Source organism: Balaenoptera physalus (genome assembly GCF_965194825.1).
Source record: "Balaenoptera physalus genome assembly, chromosome: 8".
Taxonomy (NCBI): Eukaryota; Metazoa; Chordata; class Mammalia; order Artiodactyla; family Balaenopteridae; genus Balaenoptera; species Balaenoptera physalus.
In genome coordinates, this window is record NC_138887.1 from 19,113,685 (window position 1) to 19,134,549 (window position 20,865).

Genomic DNA, 20,865 nt, shown 5'->3' on the forward strand with positions numbered 1-20,865 from the left:
TATTGGCTATCACTTTCTTTGTAAGTTTTAAAAATACTAAACACAATCTTTATCAAAACCATAGCTGTCTTTTTTGCAGAAATTGACAAGCTGATATTAAAATTCATATGGAAATGCAGGGAACCCAGAATAGCCAAAACAATCTTGAGAAAGAAGAGCAAAGTTGGAGGACACACACAACAATTTCAAAACTTACTACCAAGCTACAATAGTCAAGACTAGCATAAAATTAGCATATGTTTAGACAAATAGAGCAATGGAACAGAATTGAGAGTCCAAAAACAAACCCATACATTTATGGTCACCTAATTTTTGACAAGGGTGAAAGAGAATTCATTGGGGAAGAATAGTCTTTTCAACAAATAATGCTAGGACAACTGGATATCCATGTACAAAAAAATGAAGTCATATCCCTACTTCACACCATATACAAATTTTAATTCAAAATTAATCGTAGACCTAAATGTAAGAGCAAAACCTATGAAACTCTTAGAAGAAAACTTAGAGGTAAATCTTTGTGACCTTGGATTAGGCAATTGTTTCTTAGAAATAACACAAAAAAACAAGTAACAAAAGACAAAATAGATTGAACATCATCAAGGTTGAGAACTTTTGTGCTTGAAAGGATAGCATCAAGAAAGTGAAAGTTCAACCACAGAATGTGAGAAAATATTTGCCGATCATATATCTGATAAAAGTTTGATATCCAGAATAAACATTTATAACTCAACAACAAAAGACAACTTAATTTTAAAATGAGCAAAGAATTTGAATAGACAGTGTTCCTAGAATCTATTTAAGTGGTCAATAAGTACGTGAAAAGGTTCTCAGCATCATTGTTATTAGGTAAATGTACATCAAAACCACAATGAGATACCATTTCACACATGTTAGGATGGCTGTGATAAAAAAGATGGACAGTCATAAGTGTTGATGAAGATGTGGAGAAACTGGAACCTTCATGTATTACAAGTGGGTATGTGAAATGGTTCAGCTGCTTTGGAAACAGTTTGGAAGTTTCTGAAAATATTAAACTTAGAGTTACCATATGTCCCAACAATTACATTCCTAGATATAGACTCAAAGGAAATGAAAGCATATGTCCACACAAAAATTTGTACATTAATATTCGTAGCAACATTACTCATAAAAGCCGAAAAGTAGAACCAACCCAAATGTCCAGTCAACTGACGAATGGATAAACAAGATGTTTATCCTCACAATGGAGTTTTATTTTTCAGCTATGAATCATTCAGCTATGAAAAGAAATGGAGTGCTGATACATTCTACAACATGGATGAACCTTAAAATCATTGTGCTAAGTGAAAGAGGCCAGACATAAAGGCCACATATTGTATGGTTCTACTCACATGAAATGTCCAGAATAGGCAAATCCATAAAAACAGAAAGATGAATAGTTGGCAGGGCTGGAGGGAGGAGAGAAAGAAGAGTGACTGCTAATGGGTAAGGGATTTCCCTGAGAGGATAAAAATATTCTAGAATTAGATAGTGATAATGGTATATAATGATACCACTAAAAAGTACACTTTGAAAAGGTTAATTTTATGGTATGTGAATTATATCTTAATAAAAAAACAAAAAAATACATTTTATGAGACAACTGAGGAAATTTAGACATGGTCTATAAATATTAGACAATATTAGGGAAGAATTTCTAATTCTCTTAGGGTGAAAATGATATTATGGCTATAAAAGAAGAATATCATTATTTTAAATTGACAAATTCTTAAATATTTAAGGATAAAATTTATGATGTTTGCAACTTATTTTCAAATGGTTCAACAAGAGAGAAATATTTTTATATATGTATAAATAAAGCAAAGTTAGCAAAACAATGGTTCAATCTAAGTGGGGGGCATCTGAGTATATACTCTACTCTTTTTCAACTTTACTTGAAATTTTTCGTGAAATAAAGTTGGGAAAAGAAGAAAAAAAAGTCCCTTAAAGTTTCATCATTTGTCATGTAGTAAATACTTTGTGGGTTGGTTTTTAGAAGCAAGAAGTAATTTATAAAATGCCATACAGAATTTAGTGATTTCTGTTTTAAAACTCTGCATTTTTAGAGATTGGAATGTCTGTTACCACTCAATTATGACAAATGCAAAATCCATTATTTTATGATAAGTCAATCGTCAACCGTCATTATTTTATTTTATAAATTTAAGACATGCTTTACTTTCCTATTAAAATTCTTTTTAGAAAAATTTCAGGGCTGCTCAGGCTTAGATGATAATAGCTAGCAACGATTATTTTGATGGCAAACTTTATTTTCCAAGCTGTGGGGAAAAAATTTTATCAGGACAGTCTTCAGAGAGTAAAAACAGAAACATTAGACTTAGCTAGAAATTCACAGCATGACATTCTTGAGAGAAACAGCACATAAATGAGTAGTAGACATTTTGTAAATAGGATTGATGAGCTGACTGAATCTGGAACTAGGAAAAGTAGAGACAGCTTAGGCAAAATATTGTATAGACAAATCCCACTTAAGACTGATAAAGCAGGGACTTCCCTGGTGGTGCAGTGGTTAAGAATCTGCCTGCCAATGCAGGGAACATGGGTTCGAGCCCTGGTCCGGGAAGATCCCACATGCCGCAGAGCAACTAAGCCCTTGCACCACAACTACTGAACCTGCGCTCTGGAGCCCACGAGCCACAACTACTGGGCCCAAGCACCACAACTACTGAACCCCAAGTGCCTAGAGCCCGTGCTCCACAACAAGAGAAGCCACCGCAATGAGAAGCCCGTGCACTGCAACGAAGAGTAGCCCCCGCTCTCCTCAATTAGAGAAAGCCCACGCACAGCAACAAAGACCCAATGCAGCCAAAAATAAATTAATTAATTTAAAAAATGTTATTAAAAAAAAAAAGACTGATAAAGCAGCCCTCTTTATGCTCAGGCCCTGGGGGCCTGGTTATCCTGCACCCTCTCACCCTGCCAGGCCATCTACCCCTGACAGCCTCCTTCTGACCTTCCAACAGCAAAGCTTTCTGCTCTAGAGGGAAGCCTTGGACCTCTGTGGACACACTTACTGGTAAGACAAAGACAAGTTTTCAACCAAAGAGTTTTATCTCTTTCAAGAAGTAAGAAAGGCCTTACAGAGCAACATCTACAGCACCTGAATATGGAAACCTTTACTCCTTCATCCATTTACCCTCTCACTGGCAGGCTTTGCATATATGTACCATCAGAGCAAGAATCCCATTGATCTTGTTCACCTCTCTATGCCACCTGACATAAGGTAAGTGCTCGGTTAATATTGATTGAATAAATAAGTATTATCGAGTGCCAACTATGTACCATACCCTATGTCAGGTATTGGGGTTACTAGGATGAAGAAGACATGATCCTAGCACTTGAGGAACTTTCAAACTCTTAAGAGAAACAGCCATAAACAGATTCTTATAATATTGCAAGTACAATGGAAGGGATACATATGAGGTATTATGAGATTACAGAGGTAGGTAGACTTAGGAAAACCTTGCATAGCTGCAATCCATAGTTACATTAGTAGTTTTAGTGACAGTGGGGGGCTTGTTTCATTGAAGAACTGCCTCTATTCTAACAGTGTAATTGAAACCCAGAGGCCCATGTAACCAATGTCTACTCTCATTTGTACATATTGGGCAGTTATTAAGAAATAAAAACACCTGGGAATGACCTCTTCCCTGATGCCTTATGTCTGACATTACCTTTTGGTGAGGCTCGGATCTTTTCTGCAGGAAGTGCTCTCTGATCAATCTTGCTCAGATCCAACTTTCACTTACATACTCTTTGCCTTTGTTTTACCAATTTGAAGTAACAGACATGTTGCTTTGAATTGCTGTTCCTTGTTTTGTGTGTCTATATGATTTTTCTTACTGGATTTTCAAAGGACGAGGGCAACCAGTTCTTCTATTTCTATTTAATTCCATTCTTCTTCCTTCACCACCTTCAAGTAGAACTTTGCCCAGAGCAGTTACTTCATTATGGCTGCTCAAACGTGTTGGCTTATGATCTAACTGGTTGTTACCAAGTACAACACAATGCCACCAGGGGCTCCCTTTCCCTTTTCACTTGACTTGAGGCCTACTGTGATTTTCTCTTTATGGAAAAATTCTTCCCAATTACTCCTGTGGGGTGGCCAGGCCCCTCCCATTCCCCTTTGGTTCAGTGACTGAGTGACCCAGTGAGACACTGACATGGCAGTGCAAGACAGGACTTGGACAACACTGGGTGTGTTCTAAGCGCCTGTCCCTCATCGCTCCTTCCAGAGGTACATTCTTATTCTTTATTTCCATTTCTAAAACATACAGCATAGGATCTGCAACTCATTCCCAATAAGTAATAAAGAATTGAAAAGATTTTAAATGTCTCTTCTCCTTAGATTAATTGCAATTCAATAACCTAGCAAAATGTGAAACTAAGGAGTGAAACTCCAACCATGGAATTTCAGATATTATACTGCAAGAGAAACAAGTATTTTCTGGCCATCTTGGTTTCCTCACCCATCTCAGCACCTTTCTTAAATCGAAAGCCGTCATGCTCCCTAGGGGTCACTAGTTCACATCTAATGTTGGCACAGATTGTTGCCTTCTTGGTGACAACTTGATATTTATGTGAAATGAAGTGGTAATTTCATTTCCTGTTCCTTGTACAAGGATGCCCAATGCACAAACTCCATCTAACAGGTTTCCACCAATATTTAGCGCTCTGTAGGAAACCAGAGACCAGGGAGTGAATAGCCTGGAGGAGAAAGCCTCTCTTCCTTGAGTACTTCCTTTAACAAAAAGTGGACACGTCCTTCATCCTTCTGCAGGGGGTGCTAAGAGGAAGGGGTGGAAAACTTAATTTGCAACTTTCCAACCTCTGCTGGGAATAAATTCGATAAGCATTGGGATTCACCAGAATCTGATTTGCTAATCTTGAGAAAGTCGTTTACATGTTTAACATGAATTTAGACGTACTCTTGCAAGGAGAACCAAGCAGCACAAGTGTTGTGCTTTTGATTTACAGCTTCAATAGTGAGACTCTGAATGTATTTCAGATGATGCGATCATATTCTATCAATACGGTGTGAACTCTGTGTAGATCATTTACTGACTTTCCTGATAATGAAACATCAGAATATGAACATTTCTTACTTTGGGAGCATAACAGAGAGACAGACACTGTATGTGGCTCTGTAGCTGTATAAGCCAAAATACTGATAGCAACCATCCATAAAAACTGGGGCCACTTTAAAAGTTAATTTGGATTCAGGTAATAGAAGTATTTAAAGTCAGAGAACTGAAATCATAGGTTAGAAGTACCAAATGTCAGGAATAGTTTTTGGAAGGTTCTGTATGAGATACTGATTTAAAAAAAAGCAAACCCATATCTCAGAATAGTTATTTAATAACAGTAACATGGACACTAATTCTTATGTTAATTTCTTCCAAATGATAATAATGCTCTACATACCTATAGTGTTTTACTCTATATAAGGCAACATGTCACAATGGTTAAGAACATTGACGTTGCTAATTACTAGCTGTGTGACCTTGGATAAGTTTCTTAGCCTTTCTGTGTCTCAGTTTTTTCATATGTAAAATGGGAATAAGAGTAGCGCCTACCTCCTAAGATTGTCGAGGGCTGTGTTAAGACACTTACAGCACTTGAAACAGTGTCTGATACAGAGTAAGCCCTCCATAAATGTTAGCTCTTAGTACTATTTTCTTTTTCATAATCTACATTCATTTGTTAGTCACAATAAGCTTTGCAGTGTTAAAGTATGTTAGTGTGGTAGCCAGTGACAGAATCAGCTTAGGCAGAGAGGCAACTTACTTTGACTCATGGGACCCAAGGAAGGGTTGGACACCCAAAATTGTGGGAAGGTCATCCAGCTCACTAATTTGTTCTTTAACTATAATCATTCTGCTGTTAAACCCATTTATTGTATTATTCTCCATCACAATATGTTCAATTACCTATTTTTCATAACTGCTTTCCTCTGCTTCATGTTTCTAATATTCCTCCTTATATCTCTGAATTTTATTCATTTAAAATCTTTGTCTGTTACATTAATTCTGCTTTTTTGGTGCAAGTTTTTCAGTATTTGTTTTCACTGTATGGTGTTTGTCTTTGTAAGATATCTCATTATTTGTTCCTTGGGATTATCAGCTAACTTTGTGTTCTGGAGGTCTTCTGTTCATCCCTCCAGATCCACTCACCATCTTTTCCCACCCTGCTCAGTATCCCTTAAGGCTGACCTATACAGACAACATCAACAGGTTCTCTTGCCCTCTGGCTTCCTCTTGGGTTTAGCCACTGGGAAGAACCATCAGGAGAATGGTGGGAGGGGAGAATGTGAGGTCAAGTGTATTTATTCTCTCACTTTGCTCCCTATGGTGTTGGCTGTGTCCTTGACTGAAGATCAGAATCCCAACTTTCTCCTTGTGATTCTAATATCTCTTAACTCCTTTCAGGTCTGTTGCTAGCACTATATGCTGCCTACATAACTATAAATAGTCTTAATATTAAAGTTTTCTCAAATGATCAGGTTGAATATGCCACCATTTTCCACTGGAACCCTGGCTTATATATTCAGCTAGTGGTGTCTACCTGGAGAGAAGTGCAAAAGCTTATTAGACCCTGGCTAGCATTTCCTCAAGTGAGTTAGAAGATGGGGAGTTCTATACCAAATGATTTTGGGGAAATGACCCATGGTGAAGAGACCCTCGTGCTGAAATCCAGGATTAAGTCACCCTTGCATCATCCTTTCTACCCTGGGAGTTCAGTCCCTCTTCCCAGGAACTGCTTTTACCCAAGGATGCCATTGCTAAAGCTGTTGAGGGTGCTTTGAGGAAGAGCAGGTTGCTCAGGTGCTTGCCAGCTCATCTGCACTGAGACCTTATATTCTTTATCTCTGCAGCTTCCAGAGCTTCTAAGATATCATCTTAAGGGCTCTGTAGTTATGGTAGAGAAGGCAATGATCTCTGCTCAGGGAATGTTGGGAAGAGAAAAGAACACAACTAGAAAATTCCCTGCCAGCCTATCCCCATTTGGGGCTTTAGAGCATGCCTCATCATCTACGCCACCCTAGACCTAACCACCTTCTATTTCTCAAGAGTTTCTTATAGTTTTTATTTTGTTTTGTTTTGTTTCTTAGAGGTTTAGAGCCAGCTCCGAGCTCTTCTTCAGCGTCTCTTGAGTGTGGTTTGGGGAAGGGGATCATTGGTGGATTCCTTGGACCTGTAATTGAACATGGGTGCTCAAACAGATACCTATGTTTTGCTAGCACTGACATTTTGATTCATTAGGGCAATAATTATTTGCCCAAGGAAGCCTCTCAACTGCTATTGATTCATACATAGGCTGATAATGAATAAGGTCAACCTTCAGAGGTCACCCAATCCATCTCCCTAGGAAAATCTGCACCCAACACTATCACAGAGGACAGATAGAAAATCTCTGCCCAAGTGCAGGAAGGTCTGGCCCTACCTTCTATGGTTATTATACTCACACTGTCCTGAATATTATAGTGGATGTTCTGATGTACCACCCAGGCCCCCATCAGAAATGAAGGTTTGTTACCCCAGCTGCTGAGCGTGCTGTCAGCCCTTTGGGGGGATTGCCTTAGCTGAAGAGATAAGAGGAGATATTATGATGAGAAGATGCCGCTGCTGCTAAGCATAAGAGAGGAATCAGAGAACTATTAAAGTTTCTACCTTTGAGTAGCTCACAGCCTTGTTAGGAAGACAACTCATAGATAAAAAGAAGTATAATTGAGAATACAAAACAGTAGGTGATAAACCACAACAGCGAGCCAGGCAACAACTACAGTAATTTTGGAATTTGGAGGAATATGCATGAGGTCCTTTTGGACAAGGACCTAGTTATGGAAGAATCTGTATATGGGAGGGATTTGTAAAGAGTCTTGAGGCTGGATGAAATTAGCTAGGATATATTGCAGATATGGTTGATCTAGAGATTTCTTAACTCTATCAGATAGTGTCTGTCCTATTTCAAATAAATTGATATGTATTGAGAGAATTCATCACCACAATAACCATGAGAACAGTCAAAAAATGGCTGAATTTTTCCCAAAAATATGCCTACTCATGAGACAGGTACTATTATTGTTCCCAACCCCCCAATAAGAAAGTAAGGCGCAGGATGGGTAAGTGACTTGCTCAAGATTACACAGCTAGTAGGTGGTTGTGTTGGGATCCAAGTCCAAGCAGTTTGAGCCAAAGCATGCATTTTCCTACCATGTTTCCAAGGCTTTCCTCTGAGACACCAAAAGATGAGACTTGGATTGAAACTGTTTATGAAGTGATAGTTATGGATAAGCTACTATGGCTCTGGGAAGAGGAGCTTGTTTATCATTTTTCATCTTTTTTGCAAAAGCAATTTTTACAGCAGCTCGAGTTATATCATGAGTAAATGAAACAGGTGCTCATTAGACTTCCAGGCCGGTGTGTCTCTCACTTTGCAATTGCTGTAAGAGGTGAAGAAGATGAACAATCCTAAATGTTCATTATAGAAACCTGCATACCATTTCTATTCATGTGGAGTCGATTAACCTAAGTTTCTTTAAACTGAGTTTTATGAAACAGGCAAATGTTTTTGGGTGTGGAAGGGCAAAGGTGGTGTATCTTTAAAAAAACCACAAAGAACAGAAACAGAAATAATAGAAAATTATCCCCTGCCCTTTCCTTTTATGGCAGTCTCTGATGCACATATGCACAGACTGCCTTATTGTTTTTAGTGAAAGTTAATAAAAGAGACTTTGTTTTGGAGATGGGGCAATACCTTACCTGATGGCTGAACTATTTTGAGTTCAGCCTTTATGGCTTTATTGAACAGAGAATGTGTGGTACTGTGAGATGTCTGCACAGAACCCAGCCAGTCTGCACAGAGACAAATGGGCTTTTATAAACAAGGGGGGAGCTATGCATTGATTCAAGGGATTCCTGAAATTGCTGATTCCTTTTAATGACTCTTCTTTGATAAAGTGTCTGCTGCCATTCACCTGCAGGTAAACGTGGGATCAAAGTTCTGATTCCCCCAGGATTAATCATTTTCTTCTTTATCTGTATCAAAGTTCTTTGATATGGCAAAACTTCCTTTTTCAGTTGAACCTACTGTATGTTTAGATTTCAATCAATAATAGTAAATATTGACTTGAAAGGTCATTGCTTACTTGAAGGAAAAGGGTTATCATTAGAAAAATTCCCATTTGCCAATTTTTTACTCTACTTCTTTCCATAAAAGAGGTAAACTTAAAAATCTTATTAGTCTGAGAAAAGAAACTTTGGTCAAAATTCCTTCACCGTTTCACTTTATTTCAAAATATTTGGGGGAATTTTTCTGATTCTACATGGATTTTGTAGCACAGTTTTTACAAGCACAGTTTGAAATCACAAACACTTGAGCTGACTTGTGGTTGTACACCTTTTCATTGCCTAACATTGGGCAAGATAGCAACCTCATAAAAGGAGATCATGACAAGACCTACGTTTTATGGTGGTTTTGAGATTCAAAGGATATAATCAATATAAAGAATTTAGTTCAGTACCTGGCACATAAGTGCTCAATAAATATTAGCTATTAATGCTATTGTAATATTTAAAAACATATATGTGTATGCAAGTTAGGGTGTGTGTGCTTGCATAATCTAAAAACTGCTACACATTACAGAATCCAGATGTAAGTGAGCTCAGCAGTTTTCTTAAAAGAGCAATACATTTTATTTATTTATTTATTTATTAACACCTTTATTGGAGTATAATTGCTTTACAATGGTGTGTTAGTTTCTGTTGTATAACAAAGTGAATCAGCTATATGTATACCTATATCCCCATATCCCCACCCTTTTGCGTCTCCCTCCCACCCTCCCTATCCCACCCCTCTAGCTGGTCACAAAGCACGGAGCTGATCTCCCTGTGCTATGCGGCTGCTTCCCACTAGCTATCTATTTTACATTTGGTAGTGTATATATATCAATGCTAATCTCTGACTTTGTCCCAGCTTACCCTTCCCCTTCCCCACGTCCTCAAGTCCATTCTCTACATCTGGGTCTTTATTCCTGTCCTGCCCCTAGGTTCATCAGAACCATTTTTTTTTTTTTAGATTCCATGTATATGTGCTAGCATATGGTATTTGTTTTTCTCTTTCTGACCTACTTCACTCTGTATGACAGACTCTAGATCCATCCACCTCACTACAAATAACTCAATTTTGTTTCTTTTTATGGCTGAGTAATATTCCATTGTATATATGTGCCACATCTTCTTTATCCATTCATCTGTCGATAGATACTTAGGTTGATTCCATGTCCTTTGGGCTTTCTATCCTGTTCCTTTGATCTATTTTTCTGTTTTTGTGTCAGTACCATACTATCTTGATTACTTTAGCTTTGTAATACAGTCTGAAGTCAGGGAGCCTGATTCCTCCAGCTCCGCTTTTCGTTCTCAAGATTGCTTTGGCTATTCGGGATCTTTTGTGTTTCCATACAAATTGTGAAATTTTTTGTTCTAGTTCTGTGAAAAATGCCATTGTTAGTTTGATAGGGATTACATTGAATCTGTAGATTGCTTTGGGTAGTATAGTCATTTTCACAATGTTGATTCTTCCAATCCAAGAACATGGTATATCTCTCCATCTGGTTGTAACATCTTTAATTTCTTTCATCAGTGTCCTATAGTTTTCTGCATACAGGTCTTTTGTCTCCTAAGGTAGGTTTATTCCTAGGTATTTTATTCTTTTTGTTGCAGTGGTAAATGGGAGTGTTTCTTTAATTTCTCTTTCAGATTTTTCACCATTAGTGTATAAGAATACAAGAGATTTCTGTGCATTAATTTTGTATCCTGCTACTTTACCAAATTATTGATTAGCTCTAGTAGTTTTCTGGTAGCATCTTTAGGATTCTCTATTTATAGTATCATGTCATCTGCAAACAGTGACAGTTTTACTTCCTCTTTTCCAATTTGGATTCCTTTTATTTCTTTTTCTTCTCTGATTGCTGTGGCTAAAACTTCCAAAACTATGTTGAATAACAGTGGTGAGAGTGGGCAACGTTGTCTTGTTCCTGATCTTAGAGGAAATGGTTTCAGTTTTTCACCATTGAGAACGATGTTGGCTGTGGGTTTGTCATATATGGCCTTTATTATGTTGAGGTGGGTTCCCTCTATGCCTACTTTCTGGAGAGTTTTTATCATAAATAAGTGTTTGAATTTTGTCAAAAGCTTTTTCTGCATCTATTGAGATTATCATATGATTTTTATCCTTCAGTTTATTAATATGGTGTATCACGTTGATTGATTTGCATATGTTGAAGAATCCTTGCATTCCTGGGATAAACCCCACTTGATCATGGTGTATGATAAAAGATCAATACATTTTAAAAATCCTTGAACAGAGATGTCATTTGTAAAGGGATATCCAACATGATTTTAAAAAATTAAGCATACATGCCAACCAAGCTTGATTCTATACTTTAAATTGCTGAATGTATTTTCACTTCAGAATTCAAATTCATAGGGTCAGAATGCCCAGTAGAGTTAAAATAACATACATATATATAAATACATACTAATTGAAATGATAATATATGCTAATTTTTAAATGCAACTAGTGTGTGTAAATGTGACCCTCAGTATTTCAAATAAGGAACTGTAGGCCTGTCAGTTAGTGACAATGGCCTTTTCTCGTCATAGACAACTGGGGAACTGCATTGTAGAATCACTTTTATATACTTTTTTCAAAATGCAGATACCAGGGTCTCACCTTGAATCAGAATTTCCAGGAGTGGAATCCAAATATTTGCACTTCTATTACTTTGGTCCTGCTGTAAATAACTGGAAAACTGGGGAAAATATATGAAACTGTGGTTTTTAGACATTAGATAACAGGCCACTGCAAGACTGTTATCCATGGAAGGAGACAAACAAATGAGGTGAGCCCTTCAATTGCCCCAGCTTCCTTCCTGGAAGGTGTTTCTAGGGGGAACCCTAACAGAGCCTGAAGGTTTCATTGTGGGGTTCTGGCAGGCTAAAATGGCATGGAATTTGTGGAGCAGAGTATCATAGAGGAGGAAGTTGTAAAGAGAAATCTCCAGAGATTAGCAGAGGGTTCCCTGACATCTCTGGCTAGGTACCAACTTATACATGTGTAAAATATATATATATATATACACACACAATATATATGTATATATATTTGGGGGGAGGGTGATATTTTGCTCAGACATTATGTTTGTGAAGTTCACCAATGATGTGTGGCAGTTGCACCTTAATTGTCATTGCTCCATGTTCTTTATTATTATGTGATTAAAATACATGTTATTTATCATTTGATGGCTCATAGGACTTTGGTTTTTATGGTTCTTTCATTCTTAGCTCTTACAGATAATGGTGCTGTGAATATTCTCATATGTGTATTTTGGCTCATATATGCAAGCATTTTTCTTCAGTGTAAGCCTAGGAGAGGACTAGTTGGGTCATAAAATATGTATGCATGTAATGTACATTTTCCCAGAATGATTGCACCAATTTCACTCCCCAGAGGGCATGAGAGTTCTAGTTGCTCCATAGTCTCACCAGCACTGGATATTGTCAGTCTTTATAATTTTAGCCATTCTGGTGGGGATGTAGTGGTATCTCATTGGGGTTTTTATTTGCATATTTCTGTTAAGTAATAAAATTGAGCACCTTTTCATATGCTTATTGGCCATCTGATTATCTTTCTGTAGGATTATCTATGTTTCTCTTATAGATTTATAGAAATTATTTTTACGTATTCTGGATTCAAGTTCCTTGTCTGTTATATGATTTTCAAACATCCTCTCCCACAAAGTGGAAGAGGTTTGCCTTTCACTCTCTTATTGGTACCTTTTACTTTAGGAACAGGAGTTCCTAAATTTAATTTATTCCGATTTATTTATCTTTTCTTCTATGGCTAGTGCTTTTTGTGTTCCATTTAGGAAATCTTTGCCAATCTCACTTCATGAAGATATACTCCTGTGTCTTTTTCTAGAGTTTTTTCCTGTCATGATCATGGGAGCAGTCAAATTTTATTTTCTGAATTTTATTTTCAGTTTTCTCTTTGATGTAGGTGTCCGATTACCCCAGCACCATTTGCTACAAGACCATCTTCTCCCTTCTTCTCTGCTGTGCCCCCTTTTACATAAGTCAAGTGTCATATGTGGGTGGGTCTTTTGCTGGATTTTGTTCTCTTCCAGTTCTCTACTAGTCTATCCTTGTGCTGGTACCACTATCTCAATTGTAACAGCTTTAGAACAAGTCTTGATATTCAGTAGTGTGGCTCCTCCCAACTCTGTTCTTTTTCTTCAAAAGTATTTCAGCTATTATTAGCTCTCCCTGTTTCCATATAGATTTTAGAACCCGTTGGTCAATTTCTACCTTTTCTTTCTTCCAGTTTTGAGATTTAATTGACATACAGCACTGTTTGAGTTTAAGGTGTACAGCATAATGATTTGACTAGTATATATCATTAAATGATTACCACAATAAGTTTAGTGAACATCCATCCTCTCATAGAGATACAATATAAAAGAAAAAGAAAACAATTTTTTTTCCTTGTGATGAGAACTTGTAAGATTTACTCTCTAAACAACTTTCATACATAACATACAGGAATGTTAATTATATTTATTATGTTGTACATCACATCCCTAGTACTTATTTGTCTTATAACTGGGAGTCTGTACATTTTGATTGCTTTCATCCAATTCTCCCTCCTCCCTCTCCATTTCCATATAGATTTTAGAACCAGTTGGACAGTTTCTACTTTTTGGTGTCAGTTGTAATGTGTTCTTGGAATTTTTTCATTTTACCTAAAATTTCAAGTCTCTCATCATAGTCCTAATATCCTCAGTGTTATCTTTTTTATTGTCAGAAGGACCAGTGATAATATCCCTTTTTCATTTCTATTATTGGTTATTTTTGCCTTCTCTCCTTTTTCATGGATTAGTCATGCCAGGGTATTGTCAATGTTCATAGTCTTTCCAAAGAATGATTTTTTGGCTTTGTAATTTTTCTTTTATATTTATTTTCTTTTTAAATAATTTCTGCTTTTATAATTTCCCTGCTTTTACTTATTTTAGGTTTCATTTAATTTTATTTTTGCAACTTCTTGAGATGGATACTTAAATCACTGATTTTAAGACCCTTTGCTTGTCTAATATGTATGTTGACATTTATATATTTTACTGGAAGCACTGCTTTCATTTCATCACACAAACCTTACTATGTACGATTTTCATTATCATTCAGTTCAAGTATTTTCTAATTTCCATTTTGATTACTTCTGGGTAACATGGGTTATTTAGAAGTATATTGTTGAAGTTCCAAACATATGGGAATTTTCTAGTTTTCTTTAGTGGTAGTGTTATTATGGATATCTAACTTATTTCTAGTGTAGTCAGAGAATATACTCTCTAATTTTAATCTTAAGAAATCTGTTAGAGTAGCTGATGAACTAGCATATGTCCAATTTAGATAAATGGTGCTGCAGTTGTTGGGTACACTCTTCTATGTATGACAGTTGCATCAAGTGTATTAATCATCAAGTTCTTAATACCAGTTACTATTAATATGAGGATTTACCAGCTAAAGTGTCTCTTTCATTCTTTTTATTTCTCTGCTGAAATCCTGTTTTGTTCTTTTAGTTCTATGAACATATTATTTTGAAGTTCATGTCTGATAACTGCATCAGACGAAATAATAAATATCTATCATATGTTTTATTATCTTGGCTTTTAGTTAAGTACTATCTTCTCAAATGCGGAAATATTTTTGATTGGGTGCCAGACACTGTATATTAAAAAAAAAAAAATGGAGAGGAAGTTGAAGTTCTAGATAATGTTATCTTCCTTCAGTGAGAATTTTCTTTTACTTTTGGAATCTGGTCTTGAGCTAGGGCCTCCAGATCACCTTATAACCAGAAATTGAAATGGTTAGAAGTTGGATGTCAGTATCTGGCAGGGCTGTACTTCCAGTGTATATCCCTTTGGGGTCCCAACTCACATCTATAAATAGATTCCTGCTCTATAGAAAGCCTTGAGCTTCAGTTTTTGCCCCCTAGACCTATGTCTGCTTAAAGTTCTGCTCAGCTTCTCATTTACTGCTTGTAAGAATGCCATGTCTCTTGAAAGGATAGTGGCACCAAATGCCAGACTCACCTCTTTGGGCTTCCTCCCTCTCCCTAAGATGTTTCCCCACACATTTTTACTGGCTTGGGGTGTGTGTGTGTGTGTGTCTGTATGTGTGTGTGTGTGTGTGTGTGTGTGTGTGTGTGTGTGTGTGTGTGTGTGTTCCAGCTTTCCTAGTTCTCAGTGGGGAGTTTGGTCCAAACAACTAATTTTTGATGGCTAAAAAGTAGAACTCCTAGCCCAGAGAATTTTAAGCTAACAGAGCAATCTCATCTCATCTTATGTGTTAATTGGTTTAGTAAACACAGACCTATGTCTAGAATTCTCCTGGCAGATTTGTGAGCTTAAAAAAAAAAAAAGATTGATTGTTGTTTTAAGCTATGTTTTAGATTTGCTTGCTATACAACTGTGGATAAATGATGCATATTTTGGTACTCATACTTGATTTTGGTACTGCTGCCATAAGAAAACCCCAAAACATGTCATCAGCTTTGGCATCTCATGGTTCATGGTAGCTGGAGGGGATACAAGGGGCATGTTAGTAAAAACCTAAAGGGGCTTGAAAAGAACGTTAGCAGAAGTCTAAAACCCCCCAAGGAAACTTTCAGTAAGCGCTAAAGGAAAGAGAGTAAAAATAACTAGAAGCTGGAGAAAAGGGGGCCCTTTTCATTCGGTAGCTGAATGTGGAAAATGGAAAATATAATAAAGTTGATGATGAGCAAAGAAATTTCCATGAAGAGCATGGATGGTTCTGCTTGGGTTTTTAGCTACCTATGGTGAAATGGGAGAGGAGAGATGAACCAAAAATGACTGTGGCAGGGAGAATTCTAAGACAGCCCCCCATGATCTCCACCTCCTGGTGTGGCACCCGTGATTAGGTTATATTATATGGCAGAAGGAATTTAACAGATGCGATTAAAGTTCCTAATCAGCTAACTCTGAGTTAATCAACGGAAGATTATCCTAGTGGGATTAACCTAACCAGGTGAGCCCTTAAAAGGGAGTGGTCCCTTTCTGTGAAGAGATTTGAAGTGTGAGAAGGCTGTGGAAGGGCCACACGGTAAGGACATGACAGTGTCCTCTAGGAGCTGAAAGCAAGAAGAAATAGAGACCGCAGTGACACAGTTCAAGGAAATGAATTCTGCCATCACCTCAAGGAGCTTGCCAGCAGATCTTTCTGTAGATAACAGCTGCCTGATTGTAGCCATGTGAGACCCTGAGCGGAGGACCCAGCTAAAATATGCTCTGAGATAATAAATCTGTGTTGTTTTAAGCTACTAAGTTTGTGATAATTCGTTGCACAGAAATAAAAAACTAATACAGCAATTGTTCAATTTCAAGGAAAATTGGAAGAAATATAAGGAAGCCAGGCCTTTTTAGATTTGAACATAAAAGATGTCTTTTCTCAATCTGTTAAGATGGCAGACCACTCTAAAATTAAGAAACGGCTTCCAGGCAAAGATCAAATCTAGGATGGGCCATTAGGATCCTTTTATAAAACCTCAGAAGATGTAAGATGGCACCTCAGAGACTCTTTCAAATAGGCAAAAGTTTTTCCAAAGATCTTAAAGCATGCCTTACAGACTCTTGTTATGCAATGGGGCTTTTTAGAATCTTAAGGGATTGTCACACAGCAGCTTCATAAGGACTCTAAGGTAGAAGAGAGCTTATCTTAAAGAGATTTGAGGTTGCGGCTTTCTTAAAAGTACTGAATTCATGGAGAACTCACAGAATATTTAAGAGAACTGTTCTGATGGAAGCACCATAAGCTTAAACTAAGAACCAAAAACAACAGAAAATCATTCCCAAGGAGCGGAACTGGGTTTCCACAAGAAATTAACATGTGCCTGCCTGTTTCCCAGAATTACTATGGACCAGTGACTATTGCATGCCTCTATTTCCCCACTTTTCCAGCTTTAGTCTTTGAATCAACTTCCTGCCTTCCAATCCTGTCTCCATGATGGTGGCAAAACAAAGCCAAAGCAGCTTATATCTTGCATTGAAGCCCATGGTCTCTGAAGGATCCATGCTGCTGTGAGAGTAAGCAACTTTTGACACAAGCTTAGATCAGTTCTATGGCTCAGACATAAAATCTGTGGGCTGCCACAGACTTCTCCAAACGAAAGAAGAGCAAGGTTGTGGAGAAGGGGACTGATGAGCTGGCGCCTCGTTTTTTTACCTTCAGAATTCCCCATCCTTCTCACCATTAAGTACATATATGAGAGCATGAGTACGTGTGCAAGCGTGTATGTATGCCTGTGTTCAAGTGTGTTTGGGTGTCTTTCCAAGATGACCTTCAAGCAACTCTCCCCTAACCTCTCCTCCCCAAACTGATATGTGCCCTTCTCTCTAATAGAAAAACTTCCTTTGCCCCTTTGTAACCAAATTCATACCCCTAGTTTAAAAGGAAAAAAAACCATATCTCTAGCTCTTTTGTCAAACATGGGGCTTATAAGAAAGGGAGATGCTCATATCAGATGTTGCCCAGGACCTATTTTACTAATTATTCCCTCAACATATCATCTCCATGGGCCAGTCACTTAGTGACAACCCCTGGACATCCCAAATGTGGCCGCTGAACTCCCAGGCTGTCCTCATTAGCGTAGGTCCAGCCTCTGCACAGACGTAGAGAAAAAGCAAGCAAAAAAAAAAAAAAAATCTGTCACTCAGGCACATTTCTCTCAGAGACTCTTTGTAAAAGAAAACATGGGCTGACTGAATTGCATAATTCTCCCTCTGACAACCCCACCAGACAGTGTGGACTTTCTTAAAATGAAAAAGCTGAAGAAAAGAGTTGTCTAAAATGGACCACATGTGTTTTTTCCTTTCCTGAGGGAAAACCTGTTCGACTTTGGGTTTCACCACTCATAAATTATCAAGTTATTTCTCACTTATGGCATAAATATCAGTCTGGTTGGTATATGCACCTGCACGTCAGCTGAGACTGAACAGGTCTAAATTTGCAAAACATTAAATCAATAAACATGTGTGAATGGGTAAACAGCATGATATCCTTAACTTAATAATGCCACGGCATTGCTGTTAATCATTTGTTTTGCCACTTCTGAAGTATTTTTCCTTCTAGTTTTATAGTGTTGCTAGAAGCCTAGATGGGTGAGGTCCTTCTATCAGAAGAAGAAAACAATGCACCTCAAAATAGGAAATGAGAAATATTCCCAAGGAGATGAAACCATGATAATATCCAAAGTGCTGCAACCATTGCAAGATGCTGTATTCATAAGGAAGAAATAATAACTACAGTGCATTTTCCTTATTGTTTAAACTAAGGAGAAACCCCAGAACAGACAGGGCTACCAGATGTCTCTCGGGAAAACACCAATCTTCCAGATGGCAAATGGAGGAAGATGCAGGAACAAATGAAAAAAAATAGCATTTCTTCTCCCTTCTCTGTTCTAGGGCTCCCCCAAAACATGTCTCTAAACCCACAAGAACAGATTGACAATCTCCTTACATTAAAAAATATCCTTCTGTAGACAAGTACACATCCCCACCATGGGCTCTACTTTTATGTTACTAAACAAATGCCATTACAGGCTAGATTGGTGTATTTGAACTGCATTACTTACCAATGCCCAGAACTTTTTCCAAGGATAATGTACTAGAGGGAACCACTAGCAGATGAGAGATTTCATCTGGTGGAAGATATTAATGATGGCTACAAATTGGTGGGAACTATGGCCCTAAAGAGTTCTGTGTAAATGCAAAGAAGGACAATAGTGTGGAAAGAACTGAGCTCCCAAGCAAAACCCAGAGGAACTCTAAACTTGGAGTTGGCAGGGGCAGGTGTGGGAGTGAGAAGGGAGATGGAAAACATGGCATTAACTGGGATTCTATGTAAATACATAGAGCAGACTTACCTGGCCTCTCTGTTCATTCACCGATCAGCATACAGACCAACTCTCAACCACTTATTCTAGTTGTATTGATGTCTTCTACTCCCTCTCTACCACCATTAACACACATAAACATAGCTCCTAGGAAGCTTTTCTACTCAGGGGTGAAAATGAGCAAGAAAATATGCTAACATTTGCAACAGGAGAAAATCCGTATCTGCTACCTAAAAAAGAATAATCTAGTCCATGTTTACATGTGGATGGACAATGAATCATATGAAGAAATCCAGAATCATGAAATCAAAAGTCCAAGATAAAGAGAATATCTGATCCCCAGGGAATACAAGATAATTTAGGAAAGAGAAAAAAGAAAAGTAAAACTGAAGTTATATTTTCAAAGAGATTCAAAATGTATTTTAAAGAAAATGTGTATTTTTTAAAGTCACGAAATACCTCTCAAGGATTCATAAAAAAATTAATAACAAGGTTGTCTCTAGGGCTGGGAACTGGTGAGAGAGAGCTTGTCACCATGCGTTTTTTAACATATTGAGTTTTGTCCCAGGAGCAAGTGTTACTATTTAAATTAATAAAATATAATAGATCCATAAATTAGAACAAAGTACTATAGAAAAGGAGCAATCAGAGTACATGAAGGCCCTCTTGGAAAGTAAAGACATTATTGATGAAATAATAAAAGAGTTGGAATAAAAGAGTAAATATACAAAGAGATGGCAAATCTCACAAGAATGAGGTTCATGAAAGGAAAAAAGAGATATTATCAAAGAAATAATAGAAGAAAATTTCTCAGAGCTAAAAGGACATGAATCTTTGGATTGAAATTATCTTTTCCCTAATTCTTCTCTTCTGCTTTAAAAGATAACTGCAGAAAACTATGATTATAAAACTATGTTTATGGGCTCACACATGTAAAGATGTAATTTGTATGATAATAATAGACCAAGGGAGGAAAAAAGGGGTATATGTATATATTGGGGAAAAGGTTTTATATAATATTGAAATTAAGTTAGTATTAATCTGAACTAAATTATTTTAAATTAAGAGTGAATTTACTCACCAAATTCTGAGAAGGATGAATGAAATAAAGACCCATAAATAAACATATCATTGTGAAACTTCAGAACTTCAAGGATAGATAAAAGGTCTTAAATACTTGCATGGAAGAAAAAGAAGTCATTATATAAAGGAATAAAAATCAAACTGGCATGAAGCAATGCCTTCAAAATTCTGAGAAAAATAATTTTCAATCTAGAATTCTACAACCCAGTCAAATTATCAATTAACAGTGATGGTAACATAAAGACAATTTTAGATCTACAAAGCCTCAGAAAATTTACATATAAAATATTCCTTCTAAAGAATTTTCTTCTGACAAAATAAGATAAAAAGTAATTCAAAAGGAGTTGTAGGATGCAAGAAATGGTGGCACTAATTCGGGTGCACAATAAAAAGAAATCCCAGGAGAAGAATTCTGTAGCAGGCCAGGAAAGCAATTGACCCAAATTAGAAGAGCAAGTCAGGGGGCTCCTAGAAGAATGTATTTAAGTGGTAGCCAAAAGGGAACAGTGGTAGCATTACCTAGATCAGAGAAAATACCATCAACATCTTCTTTTCCTCTGATTGAGTCACCTGACAAAACAGTGCAGGTTAAACTGCACACTCTGCCTAGGCTGTGTCTGCACATCAGCAGCTGTTCATGACTGGGGACACAATTGCAGCTGGGATGACTGGTCTCTAAGTACTGGACCCCAAATCTCACAGGTACCCTCAGCACAAACTACCAATGCTGTTATACTTAATTTCCAGTCCCTCTCTCCCATCTGACTATTTTACACT

At 37.3% G+C, this 20,865-nt stretch overlaps 1 protein-coding gene and 1 long non-coding RNA gene across 2 annotated transcripts in view; one reads left to right on the forward strand and one right to left on the reverse strand.

Moving 5' to 3' along the window:
• Nucleotides 1-18,290, forward strand: part of ORC5 (origin recognition complex subunit 5) — a 121,012-nt gene extending 102,722 nt beyond the window's left edge. The window contains exon 14 of the mRNA XM_082473608.1: nt 18,251-18,290. Coding sequence (XP_082329734.1) covers nt 18,251-18,275 — 25 coding nt within the window. The 3' untranslated portion in view covers nt 18,276-18,290. The remainder of the gene's footprint in view (nt 1-18,250) is intronic.
• The window catches only part of LOC309666314, a 1,163,838-nt gene that overhangs the window by 815,373 nt on the left and 327,600 nt on the right, over nt 1-20,865 (reverse strand). The window lies entirely within an intron of this gene.